At 35.6% G+C, this 18,981-nt stretch overlaps 1 protein-coding gene across 7 annotated transcripts in view; it reads left to right on the top strand.

Moving 5' to 3' along the window:
• The window catches only part of Rbcn-3A (rabconnectin-3 alpha), a 42,388-nt gene that overhangs the window by 13,558 nt on the left and 9,849 nt on the right, over positions 1–18,981 (top strand). For 5 of the 7 annotated variants that reach the window (XM_085185082.1, XM_085185084.1, XM_085185079.1 and 2 more), the window contains 35 exons: positions 74–188; positions 612–795; positions 1,073–1,220; positions 1,382–1,580; positions 1,848–2,063; positions 2,243–2,391; positions 2,856–3,001; positions 3,261–3,367; positions 3,811–4,127; positions 4,518–4,802; positions 5,116–5,379; positions 5,753–5,902; positions 6,140–6,291; positions 6,662–6,725; positions 7,522–7,599; positions 8,104–8,226; positions 8,430–8,568; positions 8,781–8,960; positions 9,588–9,809; positions 10,145–10,320; positions 10,720–10,857; positions 11,180–11,295; positions 11,677–11,908; positions 12,102–12,345; positions 13,019–13,133; positions 13,629–13,828; positions 14,455–14,691; positions 15,008–15,240; positions 15,558–15,730; positions 15,991–16,091; positions 16,181–16,425; positions 16,655–16,846; positions 17,514–17,635; positions 17,903–18,045; positions 18,698–18,860. In XM_085185082.1, coding sequence (XP_085041208.1) covers positions 74–188; positions 612–795; positions 1,073–1,220; positions 1,382–1,580; positions 1,848–2,063; positions 2,243–2,391; positions 2,856–3,001; positions 3,261–3,367; positions 3,811–4,127; positions 4,518–4,802; positions 5,116–5,379; positions 5,753–5,902; positions 6,140–6,291; positions 6,662–6,725; positions 7,522–7,599; positions 8,104–8,226; positions 8,430–8,568; positions 8,781–8,960; positions 9,588–9,809; positions 10,145–10,320; positions 10,720–10,857; positions 11,180–11,295; positions 11,677–11,908; positions 12,102–12,345; positions 13,019–13,133; positions 13,629–13,828; positions 14,455–14,691; positions 15,008–15,240; positions 15,558–15,730; positions 15,991–16,091; positions 16,181–16,425; positions 16,655–16,846; positions 17,514–17,635; positions 17,903–18,045; positions 18,698–18,860 — 6,068 coding nt within the window. The remainder of the gene's footprint in view (positions 1–73; positions 189–611; positions 796–1,072; positions 1,221–1,381; positions 1,581–1,847; positions 2,064–2,242; positions 2,392–2,855; positions 3,002–3,260; positions 3,368–3,810; positions 4,128–4,517; positions 4,803–5,115; positions 5,380–5,752; positions 5,903–6,139; positions 6,292–6,661; positions 6,726–7,521; positions 7,600–8,103; positions 8,227–8,429; positions 8,569–8,780; positions 8,961–9,587; positions 9,810–10,144; positions 10,321–10,719; positions 10,858–11,179; positions 11,296–11,676; positions 11,909–12,101; positions 12,346–13,018; positions 13,134–13,628; positions 13,829–14,454; positions 14,692–15,007; positions 15,241–15,557; positions 15,731–15,990; positions 16,092–16,180; positions 16,426–16,654; positions 16,847–17,513; positions 17,636–17,902; positions 18,046–18,697; positions 18,861–18,981) is intronic. The other 2 variants (XM_085185080.1, XM_085185083.1) reach the window with 2 other exon arrangements.

The following is an 18,981-nucleotide window of genomic DNA, read 5'->3' as shown; positions in this document are numbered from 1 at the left end:
AATGAAGAATTGTGCAAACTATACATAATATTAGTATAGATAATAAAAAAATATTATAATTCCTGTTTAATAGGTCCTATCAATTGGACATGCCTCCAGAGCTTCTGGCCATAGATTTAGGGTCAACGACATCACATGCCATCCAGTATTACCGCTACTACTTACAACAAGTCACCATAACATATCAGGTATATCAAGATTATACAACATAATAAAAATTGTAATCTGTACTTCATATCTTACAAGTTTATAATTTTGGGATAATCTTTTTTAATAATAAAACATATTATTGCTACTGTACACAAATTAAGCAACTTCATACATTAATTCACCTAATTTTCTAATAATCTTATCTTTTAATCTGTTTCATTAACTAAAACGAGGCTGTCGTAGACAGTTGCGGGTACAAATCCCACTCGAAATAATGAATTATTTTCATTTCCTCGCTGTGGGATTACACACATCAGATTGGACAACATTGATTGCCGCCACTCAACACTCAATGTCTCAATAATTGTGTGTATAAAGAACTGTTTTAACAATAGTTTCCATCTACCCACTCTGTTATACACGGGATATAGCGGAAACCTAACCAAAAGAACTGTACACAGATAATGAAAGAGAACCCGGCCACGACATGGCGGCAGGCGGTCTGTGCTCTGAGCTAATAATGTGGCGCGTAGAGTGTGTGGGACCGTTAGGCAAGTCGGGCGGAGTGTCGGAGCTGGCGAGGGTTAACTCACCGCACCTCTCCGCTTTTAGTAATGTCGCGTGGTTGCCTACTTTGTTGCCGAGGTATGTTGTGTTTTAGTTAAGTATTTGGAATGTATAGTATGGTCGATGTGTTGTGACCATATAGAAGTTAGATGCAGATTTGATTTAAGATTTCTTTACGTATTTTATATCGAGCGAGCATTGAGTAAAAGTTGGCTTTATTATGAAATTCCTAACATGGCTTACACTGATTATTATAACTTACTAGAGTTAAGTATATATACTTTTTTCTACTCACTCAATAGTTAGTATACTAAAGAAATATAAACATTTATTTGACGTAATTTTTATGTTACAGCACAACTTTGGGGAATTTATCTAACTCTCCTTCGGCTTGCTTTGTGGCTAGCGACGGTGAAAGTTTGCGGTTATTCCAAGCCGTTATCGATGCAAGAACTTTGTTAGCAGAAATCGCAACTTCAGAGAGACGACACAAGGATGTTTTGGTATTAATTATATTAATATTATTACAAAAAATATGACAGTTTAACATTGTGTGATACAATATCTCTCAAACAAATCTATATCTCAGGTTGTATAGCACAGAACTCGATTTAGTTTCCAAACAATAATATAAAAGCATGTAATTTTTTTACTACTTTCCCAGCAGCATGACACAATGTCAATGTCATCCGACTCCACAATAGAGGAGGGCGGGGTCCCCCTCCACGACCGCATTAAGATCGTTTCCCAGCAGTCGACAGCGCGTCCCGGCGCCATTATACAGCTGCACGCGATAGCGGACGCGACCCACGATTGGCATAACACGCAACTGTTGCACGTGTTCCAGGAACAGCTTATTACTGGTATATTGTTTTTTATATATATTATTAGTTATCATAAGGATAGAGAAGACTTTTTATTTATCTCGGATGCTTAGTAAAGAAAAGAGAATTTGTAAAATATTTTCGTTTTCCAGATCTTGTTATTATAGAAAAGACGGAGAATGAACATGCTAACGTATCATATTCCATCTAACAGACTTGAAATGACGTAAGAGTTGGGTTAAAACAATAGAAGTAGCTCATAAATATAATTTTTGCATAATATATATTTTTGGTATTTTATTTAAGGTGAACGAACTTCAAGTGATACAGAAAGTTCAGACTCTGGCGTTGAAGGTTCAGATGTTAATACTTTAACTGAAGCTGGTTTAGAAGCAATTGTGGATTTGAGGAAAGCTGCAATATTCAACGAACCCTTCTACATCGTCGTGTTAGAAAGAACTGATGGAGGCTCTACCGTACATATGTGGAGGCTCACTGTTTCGTCCCAAGCTGATCCATCAGGTACTTATTTAATTCCTTCTAGATGTTCATTGAATCACAATACTACTAAGAGTGTTTCCAATACATGGTTACTGGCAGTATGTTTAGTAGGGATTTATATGAAATATCTCATTCATTGCTTAATATTACTGAAAAATAAATATAGTTTTATTTGTACATCTTAACAATAATGATTTCAGATGACTTAACAAACAGCATGATGTATGTGCCCGACAGTGCCTTAGTACAGGAAGACGAAGGTGAATCTCGAAAGAATTCAGTTTCTATGGATGCAGAAAGACCTGCCGCTCCGCCTGCTCACTCACATTTATCTATTTCTACTAAAAAGGTAATTTAAAATGTTAAAACGATATTTGTCGTTTAGGTAGTCTGTTATTCCGTGTTGTGAAGTAAACTCTTAGAGCTGTATCTTTAATCAGATTAAATATACGTATTCCTATGCGCACTGCATTATTGCAGTAATCATTACTACCAATACGTTGTATGGTCAGCAAGTGCACAATAATTTGATGCAGTACCTGTCATTAGATTTTCAACTTCACTCTACAAAATAAATAAATATATAAATGGGGTAAAATGAAAAAGAAAAAAATGTCAAGTATAGTTATTTTAAGAATAATAACTTGTCTTAATAAGAAACATAGTGCCGTAGCACTAGGTTCCCTTTACCTACCCTGCTCTGGTTGGGATACCTCGTGACGCTAAGAAAGCTTGTACTTATTATATACCTATTATTAATTAAGAACGATATATCAAACAATACTAATTTATAAATCAATTGAATTTCTATAGGTATGTGAATGCCCACTGTCGCTACCGGATGGAGTCGACGTGATCCACGCTACACCTGCGGCGGGACATCTCAGTTCCGCGTCTATATATCCGGCTTGCTTAGCGCCATACATACTAGCCACAGCGTGTTCTGATAGTACTTTAAGGTAACAAACGTTTTACTTAAATAGTTTATTAGCTACACGCTGTATTCCGTAGCGGATAGAGGGAATCTAGTGTCAAGACATTTGTTTGCCCGTTTTCCGGAACTCTAGACCACTCTTTGTCTTATCACCAAAGCGAAGAAATGAAAATAATTCATTCTCTGGAGTGGGAATCTACATCACATTCGTCGCAAAATATATAATTATATTTGTCCAAATATGTAATATAAATTAAATATTAATGTTTTTATTGTTTGCTTAGATTTTGGAAGTGCAATGTTACTAAAAGAGACGATGATGAATTTGAGTATACATGGAAAGAATGGGAAATGATGAACAAAGATCAAGAATCTACTATAGACATTCCAGGTAATTCCAGAATTCCAATTCCAGAGTTAAAGAGATTTTTACATTATTTTTTAAATATTTCTTCAATTCAATGGTATAGTTATTTCATTTTCAAATCTGGTCGTGTACATATAGTATGTGCTTAAATTACCAAAAAAGTAGCAAAAACTTTTTACATGTGAAACTGTTATTTTCATCAATGTTAAATAGATAACAGATTTTATATCAAGTATTTGTAAAAGCTTTTTTGAATACAGATAATTTAGAAAACTGAATTTAGAACTGCCTTTCTAGCCGATAGTAGCTTCATTCATTAATTTTGAATAAGTAATATTTAAAACTATATACGTATTTAGAACAAAGTCACGTCGTTCCAAGCCAATGGTAACTATATATTCATTCGGTAATTTTAAAGTATTCGCAAAAGTAATTTTGAATGAGGAATGTTATTTATTGCCCATCAGGTCAACCCCTCCACATAAGCGCAGCGTACTCGGGCCGCATAGCGTGCGCATACAAGTGCGGGCGCTCGTTCACGCGCACCAAGGCGGCGGGAGGGACGGGTGCGGGTGTAGCGGGCGCGGGGGACGCGCGCTTCGTCAACCTGTGCGTATGCGTGTACGAGTGCGAGAGCACCGGCGGCGCTGAGTGGCTGCTCGAGGATACCATACCGTTGCGCAACGTCAGCCTGCCCCGTGTGGGCCTCTGCACTGACACGCAGATTGACCTCTCCTATTTACATGATACATCGTTCATGCAGAAGAAGCAGAGGCTCACTCAGGTTATTTAGTTTTTTGTTATAACACGGTACATTAAGATAACTTAGTGGGAAGGTACTGTTCTCCAATTTTCAATGTAATTCGACAGTCCGCGTTGAGTGGAGGAATTTAAAGCCGCGGTTTATCTTAATAAGTGGGTAAGGAATGAAGAAATATAAAAGTAAGTTCAAGTATATTTTCACATAGCAGGGTAGGCAGAGATAACCTATTTTAAAGAAAATCTCCTATTGCAGAAACATTGTGTGTTGAGCAGAGGAATTTATCATTTCCCCGGGTGGAAATCGAACCCACAAATGTCGCGTTGATATTCAAACCCTATTCTGCCACAACGGCTTCAAATAGAAAAACTGATAAATAATGTAAATATTTATAATACAAATAATATTTATTAGGTATTACAAACGCTTTCCTCGGACGAGAGTCGTAACAATAGAAACGGTGAAACCGATACAGGCAAGTCAGCGGGTCTTCTAGCAGTACCGTCGTTCAGTACCCTCCAGTCGTTACGCAGAAGCATCATGGAAAACGGCAATACTTGTCCGTTAACCCAAAAACATTTAGTGCAATTAGATTGGGTGTCTAAGGAAGATGGATCTCATATTCTTACAGTGGCTGTTGGGTCACGTGTGTTACTTTTTACACCAGTGTCTAGTGATTTGGCGCAGGCTAATTTGAAGGTGAGATTTGAATCATATCATAAGTTTATAACATAAGATATTTTAGATTGATCTACTTTAGAAAGTTAACATATTAGGAGAAAAATCACTGTTAGTTTAGACCCCAAAAATAAAAATATTATATTTTAATTAAGTGGTAAATCTAGGAAGTATGTTTAGTATAGATGGAAGCTACGAAATGGATATAAAAAACCGGTAGCAAAGTTCGGGTGTACGCTGTTAGGGCAGTGAAACGTAGATATTACGGAATAACAAGAAAAGAAATATGAAGAGTGGGTCGTCAAATAATTTACATTCTATTATTTCTTTGTAGGCAATGAAAGAATCAATAAACAACAACCGACCAATACTACGAAAAGCATCTTCTCTGGCAGCACCGTTATTCGTAGAGGAAATTAGATGGATGCAACTCAGAAGGATTCAATTAAAGACAGCAGATGGTTTACCGCCATTGCCAATGCAGATATCGTGGGTTCGAGATGGTATATTAGTTGTGGGCATGGACTCCGAAATGCACGTGTACTCTCAATGGAAGCCCGAAACTCCGCAGATTGCATCTGGACATGCTAGTACTCAAGTAAGAATGAAAATATTTAATAATTTCTTAATTATACTTTCCTTTTTGGTAGATTCTCGATTTTTTTTATTGTGTGTAATATTTGGAATGAGATACTAACGTATTTAAAATCATATCACATGATTATGAAATGGTATGAAATTACTTTCGTATTATTTAAATATCAAAATCAGTTTCACGCTGTACAACAGGGTAGGCATAGGGAACCTAGTGTTATGACACTCCGTTTCCCACTTTCTGCCGAATTCTGGAGGCATTGCGTGTTGAGTGGCGGAACTCAACGCCGCCCTTTGCCTCGACACCAGAGCGAAGAAATTATAGATTGTAATAAATAGTATGACTATAATTATAATAGCATGATTTTTATAATAAGGAACTAGAAGAGGGCAGTGAATCGCGAGCTCTTCGTGACTCAGATTTAAGAATATCTGCACCACATTTACAACGCGTCTCTTCTATTAACCTGCAACTGTTGGAACGTGATGCTAGAAGAAGAAATAAAACACAACCGGATCAACCACAAGTAAATTATTTTGTTTTTTTTTAGCTTCACGCAGTATCCTACTTATAACAGAGTAGGGAGGATCCAGGGATAAAATGTTCAAACTCGACCTTCAATTTTTTATGGAAAAATTGAGCGGCATGCATTGACGAACTCAACGCCACACTTTGTCTTACGCTCAGACCCAAGAAATTAAAATAATTAATTCCCGAAATGCGCTTATTGAGACGACTCGTTTTATATTTAGTTTTTTTTCAGCCTTTACTAGATTACATGCCGGACTATGGTTTGTTCGAAGCGTCACAAATGGCCTGCCCTGTGTTGCCACAATATCATCCTAAACAGCTGATGGAGCTTCTAAACAGCGGCAAAATTAGATGGGTCAAGGCCATATTGGCTCATTTAGTAAGGTAACTAATATTTATCAAGAAATAGAAAGAGTAGGTTATTAACATGGAGGTTATTTTTTGGTTACACTATATTTTGCAAATGTTACAATTCATTATAATTTTGCTAAAAATATATTTAAAATATTGTTTTATTTTAGCTTCCATTTTATTTTATGTTAAGATACTCCGTTTTCCACTCTCTGCCGAACTTTCGAAAGATTGCGTGTTTAGTGGCGGAATTCAACACCGCATTTAGTCTACTACAGAGGAGAAATAAAAATAAATACTATTCATTTAATAGATAAATACAATAATAATACATTTATTTAATAGAAGTTGTGTTATATTCGTTTCAGGCGATTTTAATATTATTATTGTGTATGTTTATCAGATGTATAGGAGGGAGCTACACTAGTCGTAGTTCTCAAGGCGATGAAGACAGTTTGTCACGACAGGTATGAAATGCTTAAACTATGATCATTGCATTAGCAAAACATGTAAATTGGCTTATTTGCATTTGTACAATATGAAATGTGAAAAGAAAAACGCAAAATGCTTTTCATCCGTCAAAATGAAAATGATAATATATATATAAGTAAGCTTTCAAACTTATTAATAAAGAACTTGCAATTACATATAATAATAAAAAATGAACCAGACAACTATTATAATAATAAAATTATTGCTACGACAAATTTGATAAAATAAATGTCAAATTATTAGTAAAAAAATAGTACTTTAAGTGTTTGAAAATTACCAACTCATAAACACTTATTCACGCAATTGGCACCTTTGGCACCATTGCAGCATTATAAACATTTGCATATTCAATTCATTCCTAGCTTTAGTAATAATCGTCACGAATGTCCTTCAAGGATAGCTTACACGGTAATAAAACCAAGAACGTTATATATCCGTTACTGGTTAAGCTTATGTAAACAACTAGCAACCGCAGTACTATAACTGACAGCTTTAGCTACAATACAACTAAGGTACTTGATAGTATTTAATATTTAACTTTATCAATTTACTGTACTAGAAAAAATATTAATAATTAAATCAAGTTAACCTTTTGTCATATAAAAGAATTAACAAAATTTATATATCTTCCAAATGACTTTATATTGTATACACATATATATATAAAAGTTAAATAAATATCTGAATGTCGTAATGGTTGTTGTCAAGTACCTAACACGTTGTACAATGCGAGTGTAGGCGGGCATGTCGGTGTACGTGTGTGTGTTGCAGCGCGGGTGGTCGCGCTCGCGTACGCTGTCCGTGTCGTTCGCCGCGGGCGCCGCGTCGCCGCTAGATGGCGTTGCACAGGTACGCTTTACACATGAATACACTGTTTTGGCTTTGTTTTTGGACGTTGTTGTGTTAAATGGGATTCCATTGTGTTTTATAACTTATGGATAATTAATGCAAGTATGTATTTATGTTTGTCATTGGTGCTTATAATTCTTGTTTATAGTCTTAATTTAAACTTTATTTTTTGGTATTTTCAGATTCATTTAGCATAACAGCGTCCAATATGTGAATGTAATGTTGATGCGCAAGCAACTTAACTCACAAGATTATTTATTTATTAACGATTTCAGGCATAGTAGAAAAAATAAATAGTTAAATAATTTAAAAATTTTGTTCGCAAAATTATTAATTGTAGATTGTTTACACTGTTTTTGCACATAATATAAAAATTAAACAATTAATTAGTAGTTCTATTGAAGTGTCACAATTAACTTAAACAATTTCATTTCTATTACATTTTGATTGTAAATTGTGTATTAATTATTATTAGCTTATATATATCTCACACTAAATATGTAGATAACAGAAGACATTCAACTGGACTATGCAGAACTGACATCTGTTCCACCATTACCGCTTTGGACGCTACTCGTCGCAGATAAGGAATCGGCACATCATCCGTCCACTATACAAGAAGCTAAGGTAAAAAGTAAATTTTTTTGGAGTAAATACCGCTAAAATATTCATACAAGCGCCTTAAAATCTGTTATATATATAGAGTTCAGTACAGTAAGATATTTATTGTTCAATTTTATTGCACATTTTTATCTTTGAGAACAAATTATATTAGCGATTTTATTCTCAATCTTCTAACCAATTTAATTTACGTATTATTTATATTTTAGGATTACAATGATCTGTTTGAAGGAACTATGGAAGTAGAAGACGATTTAGATGCTCTTTTGTTAGGTGAAGAAGAAGGTATCGACCGTAGACCGTCAATGCCAGAGCGACAACCCCTATCACATTTCGGACCTAGACAAGGCAAGACAAATGCAATACATTTGTTTTTATTAATCATCATCATCATCATCATCTGATATTTGAAAGGAACATACGTATCTACTACGTAATTAGCAAAACTCAAGCCGGGCTTGAGTATTTTTTTAACGTTTTCTGAAAACATTAATTTATAACATCGCTAAATAGCAAGACAGTCGAAAAACCACAACTAATATTATTTCATCTTCCCTCAGGACGTATTCTCTCAAGACTATTAACGCACACGCATTTACCGGGCCTCAGTTCGTTAGACCAGATGCACTTGCTGGCTCTCGCGGATACAGTGTCCACTTGTGACGCAGATTTCGCGGAGAGATTTGCCAATAACGCTAAAGTGGATGTCACTCAAGGTGCCGGACAGGAGGTTATGCCTGGTAAATATTTTATAAGTAATCTTTTTAAGGGATTGTGTGCATATGTGTTAGATAATTGAAGTTGCAAATAAAAATCAATCAGCTTTACGCTATATTCCGCGATAGCAGGGTAGGCAGAGAGATCCTAGTGTTAAGATACTCCGTTCCCCCCTTTTCGCCGAATTCTGGGCGATTGCATGTTGAGTGGCAGGTCTCAACGCCACACGTGGTGCCTCGACACCAGAGCAAAGATATAGAAATATTATTTTAAATAAATATTTCATTTCCTCGGGTGGGGATCGAACCAACAACCAATCACGTTTACAGTCACGCTTTGTGCCCTTGCGTCATGAATAATCTAATTAAAGTTGACAATGTGTAAACAATGTATCCGTAGATATGGACTGTAATATTCTTTGCTTTAAAAGTATAATATCCAATTTAAATAAGAAGATAACAATAAAAACCGAGTTCCGTCCCTTAGCACACAGTGACTAAAAAAATTGGACCAAAAGTAAGTAATGGCTGTCTTAAAACAAGATACCTTCTGCTTATCACACAGACAGACAAACATCAGAACAGGAGAAACTAAATAAAAGCTTGTATAAAAATTTACACAAAAAGTATAATATGTATATTTTTTTACAGATTCGCTAGATGACTGCGGCCTAAGATTCCTATTAGCGATGAAGCACTATGGTTACCTACTCCGTTGCTTGCCCATCGCTCAAAGAGCAACCTTGCAACGGACTGGGGTAGGCACATGCAACCTTGTATGGGCTTTCCATTCGGAAACCCATGAGCAACTGCTGGCACTTATACCTGGTTACGCAAAGGGACAACCGAAGTGGACAACCATGAGAGAATTAGGTATTTATTTTTTTAGTCACGTAGTAATAGAGAGAGAACCAATAGTACCTATAAACTATGAGCGTTTACGAACACACATTCGAAGCAAATAATATTGTTCACACTAAAATATACTAGATTCGTAGATGCTTGTATTCGTAGGTTAAAACCATTCTAAGTGTCTGGAAATGGACAATGTCATTTGTAATATTATTTCCAAGAAATCGTTATGCTATTTTTCGCAGACTAACTTATTCAAACAAATTGAGGATTGTCTTAAACATACATTTGCAGCGTCTCTTGTTTGTGAATGAAAGTATCAATAGCCTGAAGCTAAAAAAAAATAATTATTCAAGGTGTGGGATGGTGGGTGCGAGGAGATCTTCTCCGCATTTGTATCGAGCGACTCGCGCGCGCCTCGTACATGGCGAAACAGGACCCCATGGACGCAGCTTTGTATTACCTCGCTATGAAGAAAAAGACTTTGCTGTGGGGATTATTCAGATCTAACAGAGATGACAAAATGACTGCGGTATTATTATTTTAATATTAACTAAAATTGACGCTAGAGTAGTGACTCATTATGAAAATTTATATTAATGTTGTAAATCTCAAGATCTTATTTGGTTCGATTTAAGCAATTCTTTTTTGAGTTGGACAGTCCATTTATCTTAGAAGTCAGGCTATATTACTTAATACCAGAGTTATTTCACATACAACTCTTCATTGTTTAGTATATTTCGCCATGCGGGTGAAGCAGCAGTTAGAAAATGCTATTCCAATAAAACCTCACTGTAGGATTCATGCTATTTTGTACTTTTTAATATACGGAATATCCTGTTAATATTTATATTTAGTGACTTTACTATTTATCGTTCGAAAAGTATTATATTAACTATCCAACTTAAGTCCATAATTATTTCTTTTTTAGTTTTTCGCAAATGATTTCACTGAAGACAGATGGCGTAAAGCAGCTTTGAAAAATGCATTTGTACTCTTAGGAAAGCAACGATTTGAACACGCAGCTGCCTTCTTCTTATTGGGTGGTGCCTTGAAAGATGCATTGGAGGTAATAACTATTAGCGTACTGCATAAAGTAAGTTTTTAAAGGTACATTTGCTAAAACAATCTCGGCCTGTCTAGAACTGTCGTCTATTCATTTCTAGAATTTACTTCGAAGACAGTAGTGGTAGTATAATTCGGAATTTGGTTAGGTAGGATAAGGAGCTGAAGATGAGGGTTAATGCACAACGAAATGGGCCACAAGTCCTAGGCACCCTCCCACCTAGGCTCCTAGTTCCTCATCCTGCAATGATACTGTTCCTCACATATGGGGACACTGTGGAATGCTGAATTCTATCTTTTCGTATAAAATACTTAAAACTTTTAAGGTACTCATAACAAGATTGGGAGATTTACAATTAGCAATGGTAGTGGCGCGCCTGTACGAGTCTGACAGTGCTTTACCAAGTAGTCTAAAGAAATTACTTATGGATGAAATACTTGGGTTTGTACATTAAATTTTATTTACTACCAAGATAAAAATATTTTTAACAATTTTTATTGATTTGTAGAGTTCTTAAAGTTAATTAATTATACATTATTTAAAGATGTTTTGGCGCAGTACCGGAATGTCTAATTCACTTTCTAACAAGATAGCGTCTCGAAAAATTCGGCGGTGCGTTGGTAACGCAGTATTAAAAACTCTAGGTGCTCTTTGTGTAAACATAGTAGTAGTAGTATGCGGGAAACATAGTAAAATAAAAAAAATATATCGTTAATAATTATTTTTAAAAATTGTTTCTAAATTAACTAAGTTAATTTAATAAGATAATGTTATTAACTGTTAAGATAATATCTGTGTTATAAATAATATCTTTCCATACAGTGGTGAAACAGAAGATGAAGAGATGGACCTGGAACACGCACACCCTGATCCATTCGTTCGTTCAATGGCCTTATGGGAATTAAAACGTTATGGTGACGCTTTAGACACGCTATTAAGTCCGGCGGGGAGGTTGCATGTAGCGCGGGATAACGAACCCATGCCCAGCGTGTTTAACTTCTATGTGTATCTTAGGACGCATCCGAGGCTTAAACGACATAATATGCCTAGTCAGGTTAGCGTGTATAGGATATATTTTATGTACGGAATAAATATACTGTATAGTTTAATAGATATTTTAAATTTGTTAATTATTAATGTTAAAATTATTCTGCATAATATTGTTAAATTCGAGACAATTTGAATAATTAATAAAAGCTTGACGCTCGGTGATTAAAGTTTTAATTTAATAATTATATTTTTTCTAGGGCGGCACATTAGCCCTTCTCCAACAGGAAGCGGAAGAAGGCATAACACGTCTGGAAAGACGGCTTTATTTCCAAACAGCGCACGGCCACTTCAAGGCCGGCTGTCCGGCACTGGCGCTGGAAGTGCTGTCCAAGCTGCCGGCGCGGGTCCGCGAAGAGCGTCCCCGACACGCGCCCGTGGCTGCACCCTCTATTGACGATGCGGTCATACACACGGGGCAGCTCACTGAGAATGTTGCTAAAAGTAGGTATATGGTAAAAGTTGATTTTGAAATTGTAATAAAAACGCTGTTATATAAAAACACTGTTATATTATTTATATATATAAAAAATAGATTCACGTTCTATTGCTAAATATCGCAATAGAAGGGTAGGCATAGGGTTCTTAGTTATGGCATTCTTTTCTCTACCTCATTCACCTAATTTTCAAAAATTTTTCAGGCTGTAACCAGGGAAATATAAAATAATTTAATAATTTATAAAATGTAGACCTATTACTGAGACTCCGGCGTTAGTCTGTCGGTTTGTCTGTTCGCCTATCACCAAGCTATATCTCATGGACTGTTGTTGACAATAATTTTTTTACAGATGTATTTCTGTTGCCCGCTGTAGCGACAAATACTAAATAGCAGAATAACATAAATATCTAAGTGGCTGTTTTATAGATATACGCCCAATGTTAATAATGTATCTCCTATCTCCAGTTAACGTCAATCTTGTATTGTTCGACATGTCTATCCAATCACTAACCTGCATGCCGTCTTCCATCTCTGTCTATTTCAATCTATGGTTGCAATTTATGGATTAGGATTGATTATTAACATTGGGCGATATAGAATAGGTACGGAGCTATATGTGTGCGGGTCCGACTCACACTTGGCCGGTTTATTTATAAATAATCATTATTACATTAACAGAAGAGGAGGAGCCAACGGATTGGGGAGCGCCTGCTGAGATGGACTGGGGTGCGCCAGTCACTTCCAACAAAGCAGATGAGCTTGTTCTCAACTGGGACGAAGATGAGGAAGAAAAGTTAGTATCTTCAATTTTGTTTTGTTAACTAGTAGCAAGCTGCAAGTAAAATTACGAATATAATGGGTTTTGTTTATCCTGACAGACAATTATGCAAGAAATAGTACTGCATTTTTCTTTAATGTAGATCTTGTTAGTCAAAGTGTGACATTGAAATTTACAAATTTATTACATATAAAATTTATTACATGTAAATTTATTACAAATATAATGTATAATTAATAATTGTTGCAAAATCTTTGTTTTTTGTATTACATCATAAAATAATAGGAAGAAAGATTTGGATTGGGGAAAAAAGAGACTTCTCTTTCTTCCTTGTGTGATATCACACATTAAGCAATTTTACACCTAGAATATTCGGAAATATGCACACAATACCACTCTTCGTTGATCCTCCTATGACCTTAATGTGTGACGTAATTTATAGATGGCCTCTAATAGAGATACACAGTAGGACAAAATAAAATACTTTTTAGATATATAATATTTATTTAGGTCAGAGGCATCTGGAACGTCTACACCGCCGCTAGAAATGAAAATGGACAAACCCGAGGAAACGGTCAATGATACAGTGGAAAATGAGAAAGATGATACTCCCACAGTGGACATAATGGCGCAACAATTGAAGTTTGTAGCGTGTCTCAAAATATTAATGGAGGAGCTTAGCACGCTGGCGACTGGTTTTGAAGTTGATGGTAAGTTTTTTTCGATTTGTCCGACTGCGTCATGCAAAGAAGGGGCTCAATTCCTATGATAATAGCACCTACATTGATATAATAAGATTGCGAAATTTGTTGATTTATAATCCTTGTTACTTCGAAAAAGACCAAAAAACAAGCCTAATGCTAGTGTATGTGTTTTTATGTCTATAAAATAGACATTTTTACGTCTATTTTTTAGACATAAAATTCATATTTTTTTTCAAAGAATAAAAGCTGGAGCCATTCCTAAGCTAACGAATTCTTCCCAGGAACCCAATTTAAATAGATAACGTGTGTATGTCGATTGTAAAACTGTCTGAGTAATGTAGTAATTCACTATTATTTTAGACAAAATTCTACACTATAGGACATATTTTTTACTTTTTAAATTGTTTGTATTTTTAATTAATACACATAATATGTAAACATTTAAAAATGTGCTAAATTAAAATATAATAGTATGTTTGTTTGTAATTATATGTATAACAGTTATGTACAATACATTGCTTTCATCAAATCTGTTCAATATGCAATTACATTAAATATAGTTGCAAGTCTATCAAAAATTTATTATAAATGATCTTGATTTATGAAATTGATATATTAGAAATATTTTTTAGGAGGCCATCTTCGTTACCAACTGTATATTTGGCTAGAACGTGAAGTAGAAGCTTTACGCCGACTTTGTGGATACGTATCCGCGCCTGGGTCTGCATCTGGAGGTGAACTAATATGTGCCGATGGAGACCCACCACCTTTGCCCGAGAAACCCACTTTGCACCAACTATTAATTAGAGAGAAAGCAGACTTTGAAGCTAAAGTCCAAAGAGCTGTACGCAGAAAGAAATGGTTAAAAGGTATTTATTATTTACGAAGTACTTTGTATTTATTTTGTACAATTTTTTACACGTGGTTTGGCTCCTGTGGGGAAATGAAAAAAAATAGTTTTCTTTAATTTAGAAGTGCCAGATGTAACTCTGATCGCAAGAACAGCGGCTTACTTGAAAGGAAATGGTTAACAAGACTTATTATACAAAAAATATTTTTCAAAAAGTTTTTTTTATTTGAATATCCTGTGTTTTACAGTGCTTAAACCATTATTTTTATGCACTTTATTAACTATACGTATTTATAAATATAATCAATATTAAAACATATAAACATTAATTGTAGCAAACGAAACACTTCTACGCACTCTATTATCATACTGTTCACTGCACGGCGCCGGCGGGGGCGGTCTGGCCTCAGTGCGGATGGAGTTAGTCCTACTTCTACAAGAACTAGGACAGGATAAACAACATCAACAATTATTATCGCCTCTGCCCTTCCCTACAACCCTGCCTTTGTTGGCGGCCGCTGTGGCTACTAATAATACTGTTGTTGCTGATCCTGTTAGACATTTACAGGTATGTTGATAAAGTGCCTTCACTGGCCACATAAACTTTTTTAACTTTACTCAGTTTCCCACATTTGCGGCGTAGGCGGAGGGAACCTAGTGTTAAGACTCTCCATTTCCTACTCACTGGTCAATTGCTTGTTGAATAGGGGTGTAATCTTATTGTGTAAAGCTGTTTCATTACGTGGTGTAAAACGTGTAATATTCTAATTTTAGTAATTGTTTTTATTGTCTGGAAACGTCTTACACTCATACCTAATATTATGTAGATAATTAAAAATACCATTAATATACATATATATTAAACTACACCAATTTTTTTTTCAGGCGGTAGCTCACGATATGCTCGGAACAATAGGAGAATTAGGTATCCCAGGGGGTTCAGCAACACGTATACTGCATACTCTTAGAGAATTGGCAGTGGCATTATCTGCATGTATATATCAGAGTCTTTGTGATTCTGATACGTTCAGTTTAAAACACGCAGCACATCATGAAAGGTAGTTATGTATTTATAAATGACTTAATTATTAATGTTAATGCGGTATAATCGCAACAGATGTGTCCGAGTTCCGTCACTCAACACGCAATGTCGCTAAAATTTGGCGATGGTTGGGGGACATAGTATCTTAATAAAAAGTTCCCTTTCTATCCTGCTATATGGAATACATGCTATATGCAAAACTAATAAAAATAATAATTATTGATAATTTATGCTTCACTTATTATTTATTTTGCAATATTACTTTTTTAATTTTAGCATTATTGCTGAGACATCCGGTACCAACAATCTATTAATAAGACCCAGAAGGTATTCAACCGAAGAATTGGCAGTCACAACATTACCTAATAAATGGCCAGGTATTATTGCTATGATTTTTTTAACTTCATCGTAATTCCTTAGATCGTAAAGTTATATAAAAAAAGACTACTAAACGTGTATTTCTCAGGTGTATCCGCATTACGAGCACTCGCTCTGAGAGCAGCTGAAGAAGAAGATGCTCCACGTCTCCCAGTCCTCCTTGCTGAAGCATTTTGTGCAGTATATTTAGCGTTATTGGGATGGGCGCTGGCAGCACGTGACGCCCATTTATTATACCGTTTAGCTGCCCATACTACGGATACTAAAGCACATCCTAAGTTGTTCGGTGGCGGTGTTAGAAGATTGTTAACTACTGCGCCAGCCCCACCTCAGGTAATTTTTTATATAATATTAATCAAGCGGAAGCATTCTAGTGTTACATTTAGCATCTACTGTATCAGTTAAATAAAGTATGTAATGTAAAAGTGTTTTTTATTTCGTTTTAATAATTTTGATAACGATTCTTAAAAATACCTATTTAATGTAACAAAAACACAATTTATGTATAGATTGTTAATTTAAATGTATTTTTTGTATTAATTATCAAGTATAAAAATTTCAGCCAAAACTAGTCGAGCGTACAGAGGGTACGTCAGTATGGTCGTCGCTACGTGAGAAGCGAGCGTTACTACACATGCGTCTACTCGGCCTCGGTCCCACTGCACCACATAAAAATATACAAGAGGGCCGGCCTACTTATAGGGAACAGTTTGTGCCGCCTTCGTGCAGTATATTGACGTTTTTACTTACGAAGGTGAGTATTTTAATAAAAGAAACCCATATACAATAAATATATAAAATTCACCATTTTTGATTTGACAAAATAAAGAAATTAACAATAAAAGCTTAATTATATGAATCACTTTTTATATAAGTCGTCGTCATTTAAATAATAGTAAATATTTTTTGTTATAAACAAAACTTATAACTTCTTCTTCGTGTCAATGCCAGTCACGTTGACTGCGGATTATCTGTTGCCTTAATCAAGTCGTCATGTGAGCAGGTGAATGGATATTTCGGGCAGGAGAGTAAGTGTGCCATCGTTTGTGGGTTGGCGCCACAGTCACAGGTTGACTTATCCTTCAGTGCGTAACATGGGTTAGGAGATGCTAATAATTATAATAAAATGGAGGAGGAAATGAGGCCAGCCCTGGCACAGAGGTGTGTGACTGTAAACACGACAGGTTGCGGCTAGATCTCCAGTTGAGGAAATGAAACATTGAATTAAATTTGTATTTCCATTTCTTTTCTCTAGTTTAAAGCAAAGCGCGGCGTTGGGTTCCGCCAGTCAACACACTATGCCCTCAGAATACGGCAGAAAGTGGACAACGGAGTATCTTAACACTAGGTTCCCTCTGCCTACCCTGCTTTGTGCAGGATATAGCGTGATGCAGATTTTTTATTTTTATAACAAATTATAGCCCACTCCCGAACAAGACCCTGAGAGCAATGATTACGACTCGGCGGAGTCCGGCGCCGAGGACGCGGACGAGAGCGGCAGCGAGCCGGAGGATGACGACATCTTTGATACGTCTATTACTAAGTATGTTTATTTATTTGTAGTTTAGAAGTATGTTTATTTACCTTTTTGTCAATAACGAGCCGTTGCGCAAAGGCACAAAATGAGACTGTAAAATCGATCGGGTTCGATCCCCAATCGAGTTAAATCGATATTTTAATATTTAAATTTATATTTTTATTATGAAGCAGAACTATTCTGTTATGTGTAGCATACAGCGTGAAGATTTTTAAAGTAAATTTTAAGAACTATTTTCTTGTTTCATTAATAATTCATAATATTACGGCTTAGAACTGAAAAACGTCACAAACATGCGAATACAGAGCATTGTGAGGCCGATTCGTACTCATGGTACGTGATGCGAGTCGCTGTACTGCGTCTCGCTCAGAGCAAGCTGCAGCATTTCTTGCAGAATTGCGGTATTGAAATGTCTGGTAAGTGTTTTGTGCTAATAATATCGTAGCTATTCAGTTTTTGGTTATTGATCAAAATCTAAAATTCTTTGTTCAATTAGGCCATTACAAGCACTTTTGAGTCAAGTGACAAACATATCAGTTCTGCCAGTCTCATACGAAGCTATCACCACAAAGTGGGTACTTCTTTTTTCTTATTTGCAGAAGATCAAATTCAGTATACATTTTATGAGAGGTACAATAAGTTTTAAAATAAATAATCTGCTTATTAAAATATTCTTAACAGAAATCGTTTATGTGAAAAAAGTAGTAAATAATTCAAATTTTGAAATAATGATCTAATTAAGCAAAAATTAAAATTTAGTAATGGGTGCCGCCACCCCTGAGTTTTAGACTTCTTGGGGCTTGGCCATCCATTCTTGACATCTTTGATATTCGATTGGGAGATATTGTGCTTCTCCTCTTATGATAGATCATAACTGTCTTTAGCAGTCGTCGTAGGATTGTAGGAGCTGTTACTCTTATTCGGACACGCCTTTTGAGGTTATCCGAAATGGACACCATGTTTAATACTAAGTTCCTTCCGCATATCCTGCTTTATACTGATACAGTGCGAAGCCCAAATCAATGATGTAATCTATTTATGTACCAATTTCTTAATTATTTTATCAAGAACTAGCAACGACAAGTCCAACGGTTCACGGGGCGCTGCGACGTATGGAGCAATGGCAACAACAACTTACTGAAACATTGGAATCGAGATCTCCACCACCTGATTACATCCCCGGATGTTTCCCAGAGCAACAGACTGCGGGACCACCTATTAATAAATATAGGTAATTAATATAATCCACCTAATAATAAATATAGATATTAAATGTCAAAAAACATAGTTAAAGATTTATTTAAGATATAGTATTACATGCATTTTTTAAAGTGGGTCAATAACTAATGTAT

Source organism: Heliconius melpomene, chromosome 4, assembly GCF_056956725.1.
Source record: "Heliconius melpomene rosina isolate 202511_hmr_F chromosome 4, ASM5695672v1, whole genome shotgun sequence".
Classification (NCBI taxonomy): Eukaryota; Metazoa; Arthropoda; class Insecta; order Lepidoptera; family Nymphalidae; genus Heliconius; species Heliconius melpomene.
This window is presented reverse-complemented; position numbering and strand designations above follow the sequence as displayed.